The following is a 16922-nucleotide window of genomic DNA, read 5'->3' as shown; positions in this document are numbered from 1 at the left end:
AGATTTAAACCGATAATTTAGACACTAAGATCTTAAAGTGGTTGTGATAAAATGGTTACCAGTGCTTTGTCCTCTTCGGAGTCACTCTTCGTTTCCAGTGCAGGAACAGCAATCTCAGTTGGTTTGGTGCCGGACTCTTTGAATTGTTCTGTTAATATTTCTTGAATACTGGACTCTTCTATGCCCAAAACATTCTTGTTTGTGCAAACCAGTACAGGCTTTACAGAAGAAGCCCCTATCTGCTTTGGGTTTAATTCAATTGTATGTGTCACACCTTCTGGAATTTCTGTTGTTTCCTGATGTTTAATGTCCTCCAGTGTTTCCTCAGTTTCTTTAGATAGCATGTTAAGTTGTTCATCAGGTTTGAGTGTCAGAGGTAACAACGTCTCTGGAGTTGTAACAGGCACGTGAGATCTATCATCATCAGCATCAACTGTCCTGCTGCATGTTGTATTTGAAATTATAGATGTAGATAAAGTACCACTTTCTAGTTTAGTCTCTTCTGTCCTTTCTCTTGATCCAGGAAATGATTCCTGTAGATTAAATTTTCAGGAGTTAAGACCAAGAGCATATGACCCAGATCTCGTCACGACAGGTGCTAATATTCAATTCACACAATTCATATTAAAATGACCTTAATGATAGATACGGCAGTAACTTCACGTCCAGAAACTTCAAACACTGAAATCTCGTCTTGGTACTGGATTCAGGACGAATAGATGGAAACATAAAGATAGAATTGTAAATGAAACAGATCATTTCAAAATAGAATTGAAACAGGTAATTAAAACAGAAGAATACAGATCTGAGAGCACTTCATACAGATGAGCTGAGCAGCTGAAACTGACAGCATCGGTAATTAGAATGGCAAATTACTGGTGTGTGGGAGAAAACAAACAACACATACAGTAACAAATTGGATCTCAGCATACATTAAAGTCAAACAGTAATACAAGAAGAAATCGTGTAAAGGGAGGCAGTTTGAGAATTCAATATTGGGTTTTAAAAAGTAGCATTGTCACTTTTACTGTTTTAATGAATTTAATCTTTTTAATACAGTATATTAGTGATTAATCATGTATTAATCATATAGTTGAGGAAATGTAATTTGTTCTTTTTCCTAAGAGATGAAAAATATGTCTCTGAGTCGACATTTGAATAAACACTTCAATTTGTATGAAGGATGTGACAAGGGATGTGATAAGGGATGTGAAGGACATGGAGACATCTAAGTTTGCATACCCACAGAGACAGGATGGAAAAAATGTTAGGAAACAAAAAGTGAAAAAAAGAAAGTTCAGTGAAAATTGGAAGAGAAAAGCAATTCCAGCAGTTCCGATGTGTCAGAGAAACTAGAGCCAACATAAAGACTGATGTCTCCTGTACCTCTGGAGAACTGCAAGTGAGAGTCTCTGAGGACGAAGAGTGACCGCCTTCATCATCATATTCATCATCATCCTCATCCTTTGAGTTCGCTGTATCCACAGGCACCTGCTTGACAATTCCAAGAATTTTTGTAGCTAAAGTTTAACTGTTTCATCAACCTCATTGTCTTTAATTCATTCCTCAGCTAAAATATCCCATCATTTGAAGTCAGTTCACAGAAATTGTTCTGCCTGAGTTTTTGTGATTGTACCCGATTTGTATTCGCCTATTCAAAGCACAGCTGAGAATATTTGAAATGTGCTTCGCCATGCGCTTGATTGATCAGTGTGACACTGAACTTACCATCACTTCGCCAGAGCACTGAAGAGCGAGACTGGAAACCATTCCTCCATCAGAGGAAGAAGTAAAAGGCACAGAGTGACCAATAGCAGCCTAAGGAAAAATACAGCTCACAATGTTTTACTGTCTTTAAGAAAGTAGGATAAAATCAGAACACAAGCATGTTAATATGTAAGTAAAACTTGTACTACAGCAAATAGTAATTGCTATAGATTTTTTCCACTAAACCTCTTCTGAGCTCAAGGGATGCTCCCTTCTCTTATTCCCACAGACATAAAAGCTTTGGAGAAAGATTCATCATATCAGCCCAGCATGTCAAACTGAACCAAGGGCCATTAGGAGAGTCACGAGGAAACATGGGAAATTCTGACATTTGTTGATAATGAGCTTGGGAGTTTGAACTATTAATATTAAAAGAAGAGACAGATACACTTTGGCCTCTAAGTTCTACATGCTTCTAAACATTGTTTCTGCCAGATACTACATATCAGGTTCCCAATTTTGTAATTATCATTGCTGTGAGGGATGCACTTCACTGAATCTCCTCTATCACTCATATATTACTGGCCCTAAAACATAATTAAAGCTCTCAGGACAGATCTCTAGAGGTCAGAGCTTCCCGATGCTTTCATGTAAGATAAGAGACTCAGACACTACCAGCAGCTCTAAAAATGCCAAGGACATAGAAATGTGGTTAAAAGGTCCAAGCTAAAAATAATAGACCATTCATATGAGTATATATTCTGTATTTATGCAGATCTGATATTTGATGATGCAGCATCGTAATGGTCAGATACAAATTCATACAAGTTTTAAATTAATCCAGCTTGACATTTAAGTGAAGTGTTGCGATTTTTTAAGATTTATATACAGTATATCTGGCCAGCCACAAAGCCTGAAAATTTCACACAGCGACATTAAAAAAAAGTGAAATAATAATGTAACTTTGGCACAAAGCAATCCACTTCATTCACACACTTCAGTGCATATTTTAAACCTTCATCTCCACATTGCTCTTACTTGGCACTGTTCTAGCCATAATCATCATTATTTTGGGCATATGGCTCAGTAGAAGTGTGACTGGTTCTGGTTCAGACTGGTGTCAGACACAGATCACACTAAAAGAATGGAAATAACCAAAAAAAAAAAACACAAGCTTAAAGGTTTACCTGTGATCAATAAATTCTTGTTCACCTATCAATTAAACAATTAAATCAATAATGACCACTATGAGCTTTATCTTAACTTGAAAAATTATGAAACAACATTATCAAATAAAAGTGAATAATAAGTTCTAACATTTACCAGCATTCTGAAAGTTATCAACAAATGTGCTGTAGTTCATTTTTGTCATTTTTTTAGACAAATAGATTAAAAATAACTGTATCGAGTACAGGTGGATATAACGCAACAATACATATCTTTTTTTACGTTGGTATTTTGGTATGATTACTGACATAATGGTTTATGGATGGCAAGTTTGAAATTTGTTACTGTTAATGCAGTAAAAAAAATGTTAAATAAGAGAATGTTTGGTAAGAGAATTTTACAAAAATCCAGGGCATTATCAAAAAGCAATATAAGATTTCATTTTTGGTATTTGCATCGTCTTATTTGCGGTTATTAAATGTTTTACAGAGAGTGCAACAGCACCACCACCGGTTTCTAAGAAAAAGACACAGTTTGATAATAAGCAACACTGTGTGCTCATCATTACACACCTCCCAGGTTTTGATCTCCATTTTGGATTATATTTATAATATACCATAATATAATATATCTGCTTTGGTGTTGCTCATGTTACAAATGCAGTTGGGGTGATATAAATATGAAATAAGTGGATTATTTCCTCATTATTTCTTCCTTTTTTCTCCCTTAAAATGTATTTAGAGGTGAAAAGCTGATAGACTGACCCCACAAGTAAAAAATAGACAAATGGAGATATGACAAAACTGTAAGTTTAGTGCTTTTGTTTAGAAAGAAAAGGTTAAAGCTATTTACAGTGCTTGATATTCAGTGGAAATGAAGCAAAAACCCATGCATTACAGGCATGAAATGCTTCATAATTATATAATCATATAATCCTTATAGTCTAAATCGTGTGCCAAGTTTTTCACTGCTATGTATCAAACACAGTGGAATGGTACAGACCCTGTATGTGGTGCTTTGCTCCTCGGTGAGCTTGAGGAGCTCATTGATCTGGGGATAAAGCTGCTCAGCTGTGTGGAAGACCGAGAGACTGATTTCGGCTCCTGGAGGCAGACCCAGTCCATCCCTGCACCTCTCGATTTCAGCTAAGGTCCTCTGCATGGCCTGCAGGTTTTCTAGTATTACCTATAAATCAAAATAAAAAGCATCATGAGCCATGAGCACATTTTCACTAACAAGTCGCTTTATATTATTTTAAAGTTGTGGCTGGATTTGCCTGTCTGTTTTGAAGATGCTCCTCTGGAGGAACCTCCTCTGTCTCTACAGTAGATAAGATACTTTTAATCTGTGTGATACTTTTCTCCATTGTCTTCACTTCAGTTTCAATTGCATCCATCTCCTAAATAGGCAATAGAAAAGTATACAGTGAGATTAAATGAAGCTTCTGACCTGTATCTTCATGATTTTATGCACTGCACTGCTGTCATATGAGCGGGCGTTTGGATAAATGCATCTCATAATTACTCCATATTAATATCAGTATGGTGTTTAAATCAAAACCATCGTGAAAATCTTAAATCATCATGAAAGTGTAACCAGTGCCTCTGGTGCTTACTTCTGCTGCATGCTGGAGGTGAGAAAGTGGCTCCAGAACACTGAGCTGCATGTGTCTAATGTTGGTGCTGATCTGCAAAAGGTTCTGCTCCTCAGTGCTGGTGTCATATACAGCTGATATCTCCTGGAGTGAAGGCCCAAAAGCCTCCATAGACCCTTGTATCCCTTCTGACTCATCCAGCATCATCTGCCAAACAAACAACACTACTGATGATTTGAGATAGACAAAAATATTGACATTTAAATTTGATGAACATTATATTTTATTCCTTTACACTAAGCATGATCAAGGAATAATAACCATATGGTCTCTTCATCCTTCAGAGACTTTTGATACTACAAATTACATAGAGTGGGTTTCAAAGGTCTGAAATGATTAGTGACAATGCTTCTGTTTGCCATTCTTTTTCAATTTAACACAAATAATTTTCATTCAAAATTATAACAGCAACAAGTTGAGAAGCCATATAAATATTCACATGAACAACTGGATGTCTTGACAGTGTGCAATTGAGCTGACACAGACTACAATTTGTGCTAAACCTGATGATGCAATCAAATTCACTGGTGTTTCATCTGATCACATTCTTCAATAGAAGAGATAATACACAGGCAATCTGACCTTTCGTAGAAAATATTTATCATGGTCAATATGACAAACATGCTTACATTTAAATAGTGACCAAGAAAGTACTCAAGATCTTAAACATTTTCTTTTGTTGTTTTACAATTTTTTAAATTTTCATCGTGGTCTTAGACTTTGGGCCTCATTGTATATACAGTATTTAACAAAATTCTCATTTCAGGTAATTTCTAATATAGAAAAATGTAATGCTTTTCACAATCATTCCAAAAGGAGACTTTCTTCAATTGTGTCTATATAGAAAGTTGTAAGCTATACTCCCTATTGGCTGGGACTTGTAATTAATGTAATTATCAATCACTGACCCGTTTTGGTGGCTGGAAGCACTTTAATTCTGGAAGGTCAAAATATGCCATTCACTGTGAGCAGGAGTGCAGCCTGCCCATTAATTTGCCTTGATTTATGCAATCACACATTTCCAGCCTACAATTAGCATTTTTGTGTTGAGAGAGTAAAAATAAATCAACATACCTAACTCACATTAAATGAATGAATGAGTGTGTGAGAGAAAATGATTTAATGTCCCTCACAGTGCAGCAATGGCTGAGTGAGACCTGCTGGATTTGTTAATTTGCTATTGATTGTAAAAAAAACAATAATTAGATATGGCTAATAAGCACAACTGTTAGCATTGACTTATGACTAAATTATTCTGAAGTTTCTCAGTGGTTGGTACGGATTTGGCCCCAGGGAAGTGTTTCCACGGACTGAACAAAGTAAAAAGCAACAACCAATCAATGTATGAAAGAACATAGTTCAGCTACTGCAGATTTAAATATAAACCCTTGCAGGTTTTCTGGCAATGAGACATGAAAGGTGGTGGTTCAGTGATTAAAATACAGGTGCTTTTGACTTCAAATTCAAGTACTACCAATAGATGGGTCCTGCAATAAGACCATTAATCTTTGCCTTTTCAGTTGGAACCTGATTCAGCTGCGAGTTGCTTTAGATAAATGTATCATTTAAGTGGGCCATCGTTTAATGAAATAACACAGCTTGTTAAAAACCAAAAAAAGTGATGACAAAAACAGAATGTTTATAGATGATGTTTATATCAGACGCCAGTGGCTTTAGTCAAAATTAGTAATCTGAAGGGACAATTCATTCAAAATATAGATTTCTCCATGTCAGTGAGTTATTAATTTATATACAATTATAATAATAATAATAATAATAATAATAATAATAATAATAATAATAATAATAATAATAATTATTATTATTATTATTTCTATTACTGTTGATATTGTCACCTTCCTTATTCCCCCTTTTTTTCTTGTTAAATGTATTTTATTTTTATTTATTTTTGTTTTGTTTTGTTTTGTGTGATACTATTATTATCTTCATCATTATTATTGTCATTATAATTATTATTATTTAAATTAATATATATATATTTTCCTCTTTGATTTATATATATATATATATATATATATATATATATATATATATATATATATATATATATATATATATACGTATATATTTTATCTCTGTTGTACTTCCATACATGCTCCTTCATTCATATATCTCCACTCCCACACCCAGTTACGCTTACACACACACACACACACACACACACACACACACACACACACACACACACACGTACGTTTTGTTTTGTTAGTCTTTGTATTTGTATTTTGCATCTAATTTCTCTTCTGTAAATATTGTAATTGTCTGTTCGCATAAAAAAAAATTATAATAATTTAATTTATATACAGTAAGTAAGTAAGTATTCAACATTCAGTCATAATAGTGGCTAATCGAGACCTGTGTAACCTAAACAATTTTAGGTGTCTAGTCTGTCACAAATATTAGTGGCTTACGCATGGAAATATCTGGATATATGCCTTCAGAGAGTTTAACCAGAATTAACTGTCGCAGTGGTCTGACCTGAAGGGCATTTACATGGCTGTGCAGACACTTGGCAGTCCTGTAGGACTGAGGAGACTTTAGCCAGGACTGAGCTTCAGCCAGCCAGCATGTAGAGCTGCGCAGAATGTCCTCATACTCTTGGAGACATGTAGGGATCTAAACCAATCAAACAGATGCAAATAAACAAAGAAATACATCAAAAAACAGCATCATGTCCCTGTTCACTTCCTGCTGAAGAAACCACATAAGCACTGGGGGAGCTCTGATATACAAGATGATGACAGGATATAATGTAACTGTACTCACTCGGTTAATGAATGCGGTTCTCTGCTCTGCCTGCTTGGCTACAGCCTGATAGAGCTGCAGGGGTTTGGTGAGCTCATCCATCAGTATGTGTGCTCTCTCAGGCTGTTCCTCAGCCAGCTCTTGAACCTCTGCCTCTAGCTCAGTGATCCGTGAGTGCCACTGGTCCAGTTCATCCCATAAAAGCTGTACATTTGTACACACATAACCACACATAACCAATCCACCTTCTAAAAATACAGTATATGTATATGCAACTGGCTTAAGGGATTTCTTAAATAAAAGTGTGTAGTGCTTGAAAACAATTTTGTTTATTCACCATACACTGTGGTTTCACCATAAACCATTTCAAAATTACACCTTATCTTTTTTCTTCTTCAAACCTGATTTGATTCTCAGGTGCTGTCTGTTCTGTCACTTAAAATGGGTTTGCAAAGTCAAAGAAAAGCTTATTTTGGCCATTTGACTTTTTTCCTGGCTTTTGATAGAATTTAACCCCAGAGACATGCAAAACATTTTTTCCAGACTGCCTTACATTCTATATACCTTAAAGTAGACCATTATTTTGGATGAGCGGCAAAAGATTACCTGCCAAAATGGCTGAAACTATAACTTACATTCCAGTGTTTATGTTTTGCAAACATTCATTCATTCATTCATTTTCTACCGCTTATCCGAACTACCTCGGGTCACGGGGAGCCTGTGCCTATCTCAGGCGTCATCGGGCATCAAGGCAGGATACACCCTGGATGGAGAGCCAACCCATCGAGGGCACTCACACACACTCTCATTCACTCACACAATCACACACTACGGACAATTTTCCAGAGATGCTAATCAACCTACCATGCATGTCTTTGGACCAGGGGAGGAAACCGGAGCACCCGGAGGAAACCCCCGAGGTACGGGCAGAACATGCAAACTCCACACACACAAGGCGGAGGCGAACGTGCGGCGAACGTGCTAACCACTAAGCCACCGTGTCCCCGTTTTGCAAACATACAATATACAATACAACACACCATGTAAAAATGAAATGAACACATACACACACCTTGAGTATGCTCTCAGCTTCTTTTACAGTGGGACTCTTCTGCTGCAGCAGAGCCTCAACACTGCTTAAACCCAAAGTCACCTTGTCCACATGCTCACTTATTCTTTTAAGAGAGCCACTGTTTTCCATAGCCTGTCCCACCTAAAAAAAATAAATAAAAAAAAAACTGAATGACTATACAGTACACGCACTGCTTTGAACATGAGCAATCCAGAAGGTTTGTGTATATATAATCTAATGCTATAATCAAACCCTATTTCCCACTTTACAATGACACTTTGGTTAAAATTGCACCTGATTCAAAACACATGCAATCACTGATAGAATAATGGCATTGAAATAAGCATAAAAACAGAAAAATCTCCCCATACATTGTTTTTAGCTTCCTTCAGGGACAGAGTGATTTGGTCGTGTAGATTCTGAATCTCTCTAGGTGGGTCTTTGCTCGTCTTCGTCACCCTGTCCATAATGTCCTGCAGTCTGACATTTTGGGCATCTACCTCTGCTCTGACCTCCTACCGAGAAGTTGAAAAAGTTGTCATCAACAGATATAAACACTAACATTTTTAATCTAAACCTAACAACAGTTCAAGACATTGGTTAATATTAACAAATCAACATCAGCATTATTATGCCTTAAGTAATAATAACAGTTATTATTATAAAGTTATTACCACTTGCATTACATGCATTACAATGATTATTTTCACCCCATAAATTAAATGCCATGTTTCTATATATAAATAAATAAATGTAACTCAGGTAAATGTTACGATCCACAATTAACAATACACCAGTGAGTATTGCAGATTAACAAGCAAAAGTATATCAATTTATTAATTCATATATTTAGGTCATTAATTCTTAATTTTTGCATTAAAACAGCAAAACAGAGTGGTGACGTTCTCTGTGGTTGTTGTATCTGCTGACTAATGCACACTCACAGAATTGCAATAGTGAACATTACAAGTTCCTACCCCTTGTCTTGGAGATCTTCCTGTCTTGTACACTTTAGTATTTACCCTGCTCCCAATATACCATAACATAATTAACAGATGCCTTTAGTTAAACTGGGATTATTTAATGTGTAATACACTAAAATGTGCAGGTCAGAGAGTATTAGAGGTCCAGGATTAGAATTCTGTGGCGTGCCTCATTTAGAATAGATGGATGAAATAAACTTGATCTTGCTAACTGCAGTGATTAAGAGGAGAAGGGTTTAGTATTGTAGTGTTATTCAAAAAGCTGTAGGCTTTGGTGTATTCTTGCCTACTGGTCAAGCGTTACAAAGTAGACTTCATCATTGTGGTCAATCTAGAGCAGTAGAATGGTGTTCACAAAGAGAGTGCTAACCCGTATATGTCTGGGATCTGACTGACTCTGCAGGACCAACAGCAGAGACAGAACACTTTGCTGCAATCCCTTTAATTCCTCCTGAAAGCGACCGCACTCTTGGATCTTAGACAGCACATCATTTCTCACTTCGCTGCTCTGTTCTTTTAGGCTGGGAATACAAATGTGTATAAGTCACTCTTTTGACTGTGATAATTTTACAGGGAAAAACAATTTTGCACACTTTTGCAAAGCATTTATGACTGTGTATGGCCATACCTTCCACATCGGCTCAGAAGTGATTGCAATTCCTGTCTTATCGGACTGAGAGTATTAGGAAGTGTTGATGCACTCAGTTGTCGTGATTCATAACGTTGAAGAGAGACCAAAGTAAGCTGCTCTTTTTCCAGTTCATTTTGGAGCTGTTTGGTTTGTTCTAGGATCACTTGAAGCTTTCCGTGAGAATCCTTCATCTTGGGGATCTCAGAGAGGCTGTGTTGAAGATGGTCAAGAGCTTCCCTGGACCTCTTGATCTAACAGCAAAAACCTCTGTCAATTCAGTACTACATAGCAATACTAATATTGTTCTTTAAGTAAAAATATGTGAGTTTCTTTTTTGCAGGGACTTACTCTTAACTTAATTTCCAACCACTGTGTTTCTGTATGGGCTACTCTGGATTTCAGCATGTCTAGCCGCCACTGAAGTAAGGCCCAGTGCTTCAGTAGATGTCCCAGGTTTTTCTCTGAAGCTACATTACAGTTCAGCACTCGGCACTGGTCTTTCAGATCCTCCAGCCTTGTACCCACATTTACTAGCTCCTCCTTGAGCGCCTAGAGATTTATACAAAGTTCAAAAAATTAATTCTTTATTATATAATTTTGTGTAAATGCATTAACAATACCTTAAAAACTATTTTAACTGACCTTAATTTTGTCAAGTTGGTCTTTGCACTCTTCTAATGAAATCTGTTTGTGGCTGAAGCTGTCTGTGAGGTTGGCATCAAAGTTCTGAAGAAGGTGATTTATGTCTTCATGCTGTTTATTGTGGGTTGCTTGTTCCATTAAGCACCTGAAAGAGAGGCCCAGACAAAAACCATTATGTATTCATATTGCGCTTTGACTAATGAGAGTGACACTCATTGATTTACTTAGAGATTTTTTTTAAATTTAATACCACTATAAAAAAAAGACATCCTAGTATTTTTTGCATCCTAGTAAATCTCGACCTGATGTCCTGTGAACCTTTCTGTTTGAAATAATTATGCTGGCTTGTAAAAGTCAACATTCTGTTTTTCTTATTCTTCTTAGACAAAAATATATCAAGATTAACTCCGCCTAGGGCTTTGAAGCACCAAAATCGAATAGGTCGTAGACCCTGGTCTGAAGTTTGTCGCTATTACTTTTCTAAGCAATCTGAGCTCATGGTACCAGGTCTCAAAATGGCCTTTTTTTTGCCATAGACACCCATTATAATATTTAAAGGTTTATAACTCAGCAGGCCTTTGAGCTATCTACACCAAACTTGGCAAGCTTCCTTAGGGTAAGACTCTGGACAAAGTTTTGTACTGGTGTACCGACTGGCCTTTCGGTTCTCCCGCATCCCCACCCCCAATATATCGTCGCTGTCAGACGGAATCCTCGTATGTCCAAATTTTGTCAATTTCATATTTTTTCACATATCGATGCTATTGGTCAGTCCCCACTTGGGTCTGTTATTTTTACAAGTTATTAACCAATCTAAAGTCTTGAAAATAGCTTGAGCGCAAATCTCATAACTCCATTGGACACTTCAACTGTCCACCTCTTCTCCACTCCGCGGGAGAGCTTCGCGGCATATTTCTCCTCAAGAAGAGTCGCAACGGATCAACATGTCTTCTGAGGTAAATGTCTTCAAAACACTGGGCTCAAAGAAAAAAAAATCTTGACCCCCGCTAGTTCTGGTGCTCGTCTAAGGACAGGAATTTAGCGTAAGACAATCCACTGCAACGCGGACTAAACCCTGTGAACTGCAAATAAGGTACGGCGTTTTTTTAATTTCCTGAAAAATAACGGTTTTGGAGATACGAGGATTCCGCCCGACAGCGACGATATGCAAAATCAAAAAACATTCCACAACATTGACGTGATCCATCAAAACACTAAGGGGACTTCAATGAGGGGAACTTCCTCACAGGTGTTCGGATGATTGCACGCAACGTAATCAAAGATTTCCACAAAAGGGACATGTGATATATTAAAACATTCAGCACAATGAGGGGCATTGCATCTTGGGTATTCAGGTGACGTCACATGCTCGTATCCACTCGCCTTCAAAATATTGGCACCCTAGCATACCGGCCTTTAGGAATACTTCCTCCGACAAGCCAACATCAAAGTTTGTCACGACAAACTTTACAAATCTAGTTCATCATGCAATAACATTTAGCTCAATATTTTTTAGATCTAATTTTAGTTATAAATAGATTTTCACAGTTTATAAATCTAACAACAGAAAATCAATGTAGTTACGTCTGAATGGTCTCCAGTTTGAGCTGTGCTTGTGCTTCCACTTTAGCATGAGTCACATAGAGGTGGCTCAAAAATTGAATGTGGAGAGTCTTTGTTTGGGGAGAAAAACATGCTTGTGAGGGCAGTCGAGCCTGAAATTCAGTTATGTAATCCTGGAATCCTTTTGACAGATTAGTAAGAAGTTGTTGAGTACAGTTAAGTTCTTCCTCAGTGTCTTTGAAGCTGGCAGAAGGAACCAAGAGATCAGTCTCAATCTTCTGAAGAAATCCAACAGCTCGTCGGACAGCACTACGATAGTCTTTCAGGGCCTCCTTTGCCTTGAGAAGGTTTTCCTAAACAAACATACACAAATTAGTACTTTCTGAACACAATAAACTGCATTGTGTATATACAGTACCCAATATAACCCTCATCTGATGCTACACAAAATGTGTTTTCCCTTAAAAAATTAGTGGTAAGGGACCACCAAAGTAACTTTTTTATCAAAATGTTTTAAGCTAGGTGTTCCTAATATACTGGTCACGAAATGTAATCAACACAATTTTTTTCAATGATCTAATTACACCTACTTTACATGGTGTTACAAATACAGATGTATTGAATCAACCAAAAAAAAAAAAAAAACAAGAAGCAATAGGTAGAATAATACATTTAAGCCTTTAACAATCCTAAAGTTAATCTGTCTGGATAATATTAAAGCATTTACCATCTGCATTTTACAGTCGTTTAAAATTCTTTTTCCTATGTCGGTGGTTTTTCCATAACCTTCAACAGCTTTCCAGTCTTTGGAAATCGCCAATATTCGCATTACCCAAGCCACTGACCTCTCCAGTGTCAAGCATGTTTGTAGTGCAACAGTAATGGCCTGGTCACTTGGATCCAGGCAGCTGTTCTGCTTTAGCTGTTCTTCAACTCTCATAAAGTGGTCAGTTATTGGAGTCAGCTTCCTCAGATTACTAAAGCTGCTAGCCAGTACGGAGTCCTCCTGGTTTTCAACATCGTTGCTAATATTATTTTCCCAGGCAGCAAGACTTTTAAGTATGCTTTGAATCCTTTGCCTCTCTGAGTTTATCTGTGATGGGAATAGGTCACCAGAAATGTCGTCCAGTTGCTCTGCAGTTTCCTGACAGTATATCTTCACCAGACGTATCTCCACTAGAAGAGTCTGACCCAAATGGAGTCGTTTATCAACATCTTTGCTGGTGTTCATGACCTCAAATACTCTCTTCTTCACTGCCTCAATGTGGTTTTCTAAATGTTTTTTAGATTTCAGATATTCTTCGTGTCCCATGCTCTGCTGATCCAAGAGCCTCATTTTCTCCTGTAAGCTCAGAATGATCTGTAGAATGTCTTTCCTCTGGTTCTCCTGGCAATGCTGAAATTCCAGCACTTGAGAAAGATGCTCTATTAACATGTGTCTTATAGGGACAAAAGCAGCAAGTGTGTGTTCTTTTTTTACAGGATATCTTTGCTTCTCAAGGTCAGTTGTTATTTGACGTAAACTCTTCTGGATGGCAGTAAATTCTTCTGTATATGATTTCTGGGCATTCAAGATCTCCTTTAGCTCCCAACAGTTGGTTTCTTTACATTTTACAATTCCAGTGATCTCTTCTTGCAAGGTGCTGAGTTTGTTGATAAGGTGGAAAGTGTCTACAGAACTGAGACCATGACTTGTGTTCTTTGTTTCATCCAGAAGTCTCTGAATGATACATAGCCGCTTCTCAGCTTCTTTTAAAGTAGCTTTCTCCTTTTGGTGGTAGGATTGCAAGTCTGTGATAGAGCTTCCAAACTGGACTGCTGCAGCTTTATTTGATTCTTTCTCTAAGAGTGAGGCCAACCAGGTGGTAATAGCTGTAATCTGCATCTCCAGTGTCTGTCTAGCATGCAGCATTTGGTTAAGTTCTGCAGAAACATTCTCTGCCTTCTCTGAGATCTTACTGTAGACATTCTCTAAAGTCTGAATTGCAGATAACAAATGATGAGAATCCACCTGGCTAAGTCCTGCAATCTGTTCTTTTAATTTCATAACCACAGAGGACAAAGTTAATTGCTTGGAGGATATGTCTGACTGTAGTTTATTCATGCTGGTGACCTGCTGACTGGCTTCTTCTGGGAAAAGACATAACTTCTTTTTCCTGATGATTCTGCTCTCTGTTTGCTTCGCCCAAGCAAACCAGCTTTTCATAGTATCAATGATCTCTGCTAGTAGGTGGTCAGTGGGACAGACAGACTCAGTACAAAGATTCTCTTGAACACAATCCAACTGAGATTTCAGATTCTGGAAAACATTGCAAATGTCTTCCTTCTCCTTCTCCCCAAGTGGACATTGGAAAAGAGCATGTGAGAGCTCAAGGAGATACATGTATTGTTCATTTATTTCGACAAACTCATTAAATGTTATCATTTCTTGTATAGCCCTTTGACAGTCTTTTATCTGAGTCAAAGGTGAGGGAGAAGGTATCTGCAGAACATTCAATTCACCAAGACATGCGTTAGCATCCTTAATTAGTATAGAGGTTTCTGATATACAATGGTCAGCATGCCTTAAGGTTCTGTCTGCTGTGCCTTCTAAAATCTGCCACTTTTTCTGCAAACTTTTAACCTGGATAAGACATAACACTGCACGCTCAGCCTCTCCTAAACAAGGTAACAAATGGCAACATGTATGCATCAGGTCTTCTAGCATCTTCCTGTTTTGGTCCATGTGCTTGAGGAATGCACAGAGTTTTTTTGCTTGAACAGCACTGCTTTTTAAAGAAACCCTATAGAAATAGAGAAATAGAGAAAAAAAAATACAGATTTTTTTATGTTACATATGAAACTATCTGTACATTAGTTGAACATAACAAACTCTTACAGGCTTAGTGAATGCAACTCTTCCTCCAGTTCCTGAAGCATGTCTTGGATGGCTTTTATTTGTAGGTGATATTGTGTGACCTGTTGGAATTGAGCCTCTTTAACCTGTACTGTGGCTGTAGCATCCACCAGCACTGAATTCCAACTCTCCTTCATATTCTGGTTGAGCTGAGAGAGACCCAAGCCTCCACACTGAGATTGTGAAGCCAACTGCTCCTCAACATACTGTTTATAGGTCTGAAAAAACACACCAAAATGCCAGTTTATCAAAATGTCAAATTTGCAATTAGAGATGGTGTGACAACTGTAATGAGCCTCGTTCTAACTGATTAAGGATTTTCTTGTTAAGATGGATCAAACTTTCATTCATTCATTCATTCATTCATCTTCTACCGCTTATCCGAACTACCTCGGGTCACGGGGAGCCTGTGCCTATCTCAGGCATCATTGGGCATCAAGGCAGGATACACCCTGGACGGAGTGCCAACCCATCGCAGGGCACACACACACACACACATTCACTCACGCAATCACACACTAGGGACAATTTTCCAGAGATGCCAATCAACCTACCATGCATGTCTTTGGACCGGGGGAGGAAACCAGAGTACCCGGAGGAAACCCCCGAGGCACGGGGAGAACATGCAAACTCCACACAAACAAGGAAACGTGCTAACCACTAAGCCACCGTGGCCCCCTTGGATCAAACTTTTATATGTGTAAAAGCAGGACCTGTGCCAGTTAAGCTGCCTTTCTGTGTGACTCAACAATACTTTCAGTACTTTGCAATTCTATCAAATATACCAAAGCCCAAAACATGCAGATCAGGTGCAGAATGGATGTAGGTGATTTACAAAAATAAAACTTTCATAATACAAGCATACCTCTGCTTCCTGAAGTTGCTGACTCATTAGTTCTTTGCTAAGCTGGGCAGGCTTATATCGACATTTCAAAATGCTAAGAACAGCCCTTCCTAGTTGGTTCTCCATTTCTAGAGGCAATGGCTGTAGAGGCCACTGTGCCTCCATAGTCTTATATTCCTAAAAAAAAGCAAAAATTCAACATGTAATGATAAACATGGCTACTGAAATCTTGGATTTACTTGAGCACAGGAAATCTCTGATGGCACATTGTTCCTGTGCATTCTCTTTTCAGAGCTACTAGCACATATTTAATAATCATAAGACATTTCAAAACCTACCAGTGTATTTGACAAACACATAATGATGTAACCTCTTTACACTATATTACAGCAACACAAATTAGTATCTTGAATATATTAAGTACTTATTTGCAAACATGAAAAACAAGTGTAAGTATACATTGAAATTAGTTACTGTATAGTTATGTTTATACTACTGCCTTTCAAACTTACTGTGGGAACATCACTGGTATCCATTACAGAGTGGACATTTCTGCTCATGTCCAATAAGGTGCCCAGTGCAGATGCACAGGCAAGCTGGTTTGCTGTCCTTGTTAGCTTGCTGTTGTCCTTGAAGCCTTCACATTGATCTCCTTCACTTCCATTTTTGGCTTTGAACATTTCTTGTGTCTAATCGTTTAAAAATAATTGGAAACACATTTGCATAAAACATTATAGCTCACTGCTTTTTATGGTTAAAATTATGTCCTAACTCATGGAAATATGTATATTCCAGTGGCAAATGAAGCGGAAAAGAAGCTGTGTTGAGAGTTGGATCTTTCCTATGGGGCGTGGTGTGCCTTGAGCAACCCAGAGAGCAGCTGTTCTGCAGGTCTGTACAACTAGTTGTTGCATATAATATAATTCATCAACCATTCACATGCAAAACCTGCCAGCTGCAAAGCCACATCACACACCAAACTGAATATGTTACAGAC

At 37.7% G+C, this 16922-nt stretch overlaps 1 protein-coding gene across 6 annotated transcripts in view; it reads right to left on the bottom strand.

Annotated features, from left to right (window-relative positions):
* The window catches only part of LOC132843308 (nesprin-2), a 109625-nt gene that overhangs the window by 42024 nt on the left and 50679 nt on the right, over positions 1–16922 (bottom strand). For 4 of the 6 annotated variants that reach the window (XM_060866529.1, XM_060866532.1, XM_060866533.1 and 1 more), the window contains 20 exons: positions 16438–16614; positions 15947–16102; positions 15064–15299; positions 12913–14968; positions 12207–12538; positions 10623–10767; positions 10329–10529; positions 9978–10231; positions 9720–9870; positions 8738–8881; positions 8367–8507; positions 7316–7498; positions 7028–7165; positions 4490–4675; positions 4151–4273; positions 3877–4059; positions 1729–1818; positions 1387–1494; positions 635–700; positions 60–533 (listed from right to left, as the gene is read on the bottom strand). In XM_060866529.1, the coding sequence (XP_060722512.1) occupies positions 60–533; positions 635–700; positions 1387–1494; positions 1729–1818; positions 3877–4059; positions 4151–4273; positions 4490–4675; positions 7028–7165; positions 7316–7498; positions 8367–8507; positions 8738–8881; positions 9720–9870; positions 9978–10231; positions 10329–10529; positions 10623–10767; positions 12207–12538; positions 12913–14968; positions 15064–15299; positions 15947–16102; positions 16438–16614 (5544 nt within the window). The remainder of the gene's footprint in view (positions 1–59; positions 534–634; positions 701–1386; positions 1495–1728; positions 1819–3876; positions 4060–4150; positions 4274–4489; positions 4676–7027; positions 7166–7315; positions 7499–8366; positions 8508–8737; positions 8882–9719; positions 9871–9977; positions 10232–10328; positions 10530–10622; positions 10768–12206; positions 12539–12912; positions 14969–15063; positions 15300–15946; positions 16103–16437; positions 16615–16922) is intronic. The other 2 variants (XM_060866530.1, XM_060866534.1) reach the window with 2 other exon arrangements.

The sequence above is a fragment of the Tachysurus vachellii genome, chromosome 3, assembly GCF_030014155.1.
Source record: "Tachysurus vachellii isolate PV-2020 chromosome 3, HZAU_Pvac_v1, whole genome shotgun sequence".
NCBI classification, from domain to species: domain Eukaryota; kingdom Metazoa; phylum Chordata; class Actinopteri; order Siluriformes; family Bagridae; genus Tachysurus; species Tachysurus vachellii.
The sequence above is the reverse complement of the archived record's forward strand: the minus strand, read 5'-3'. Positions and strand labels throughout refer to the sequence as shown.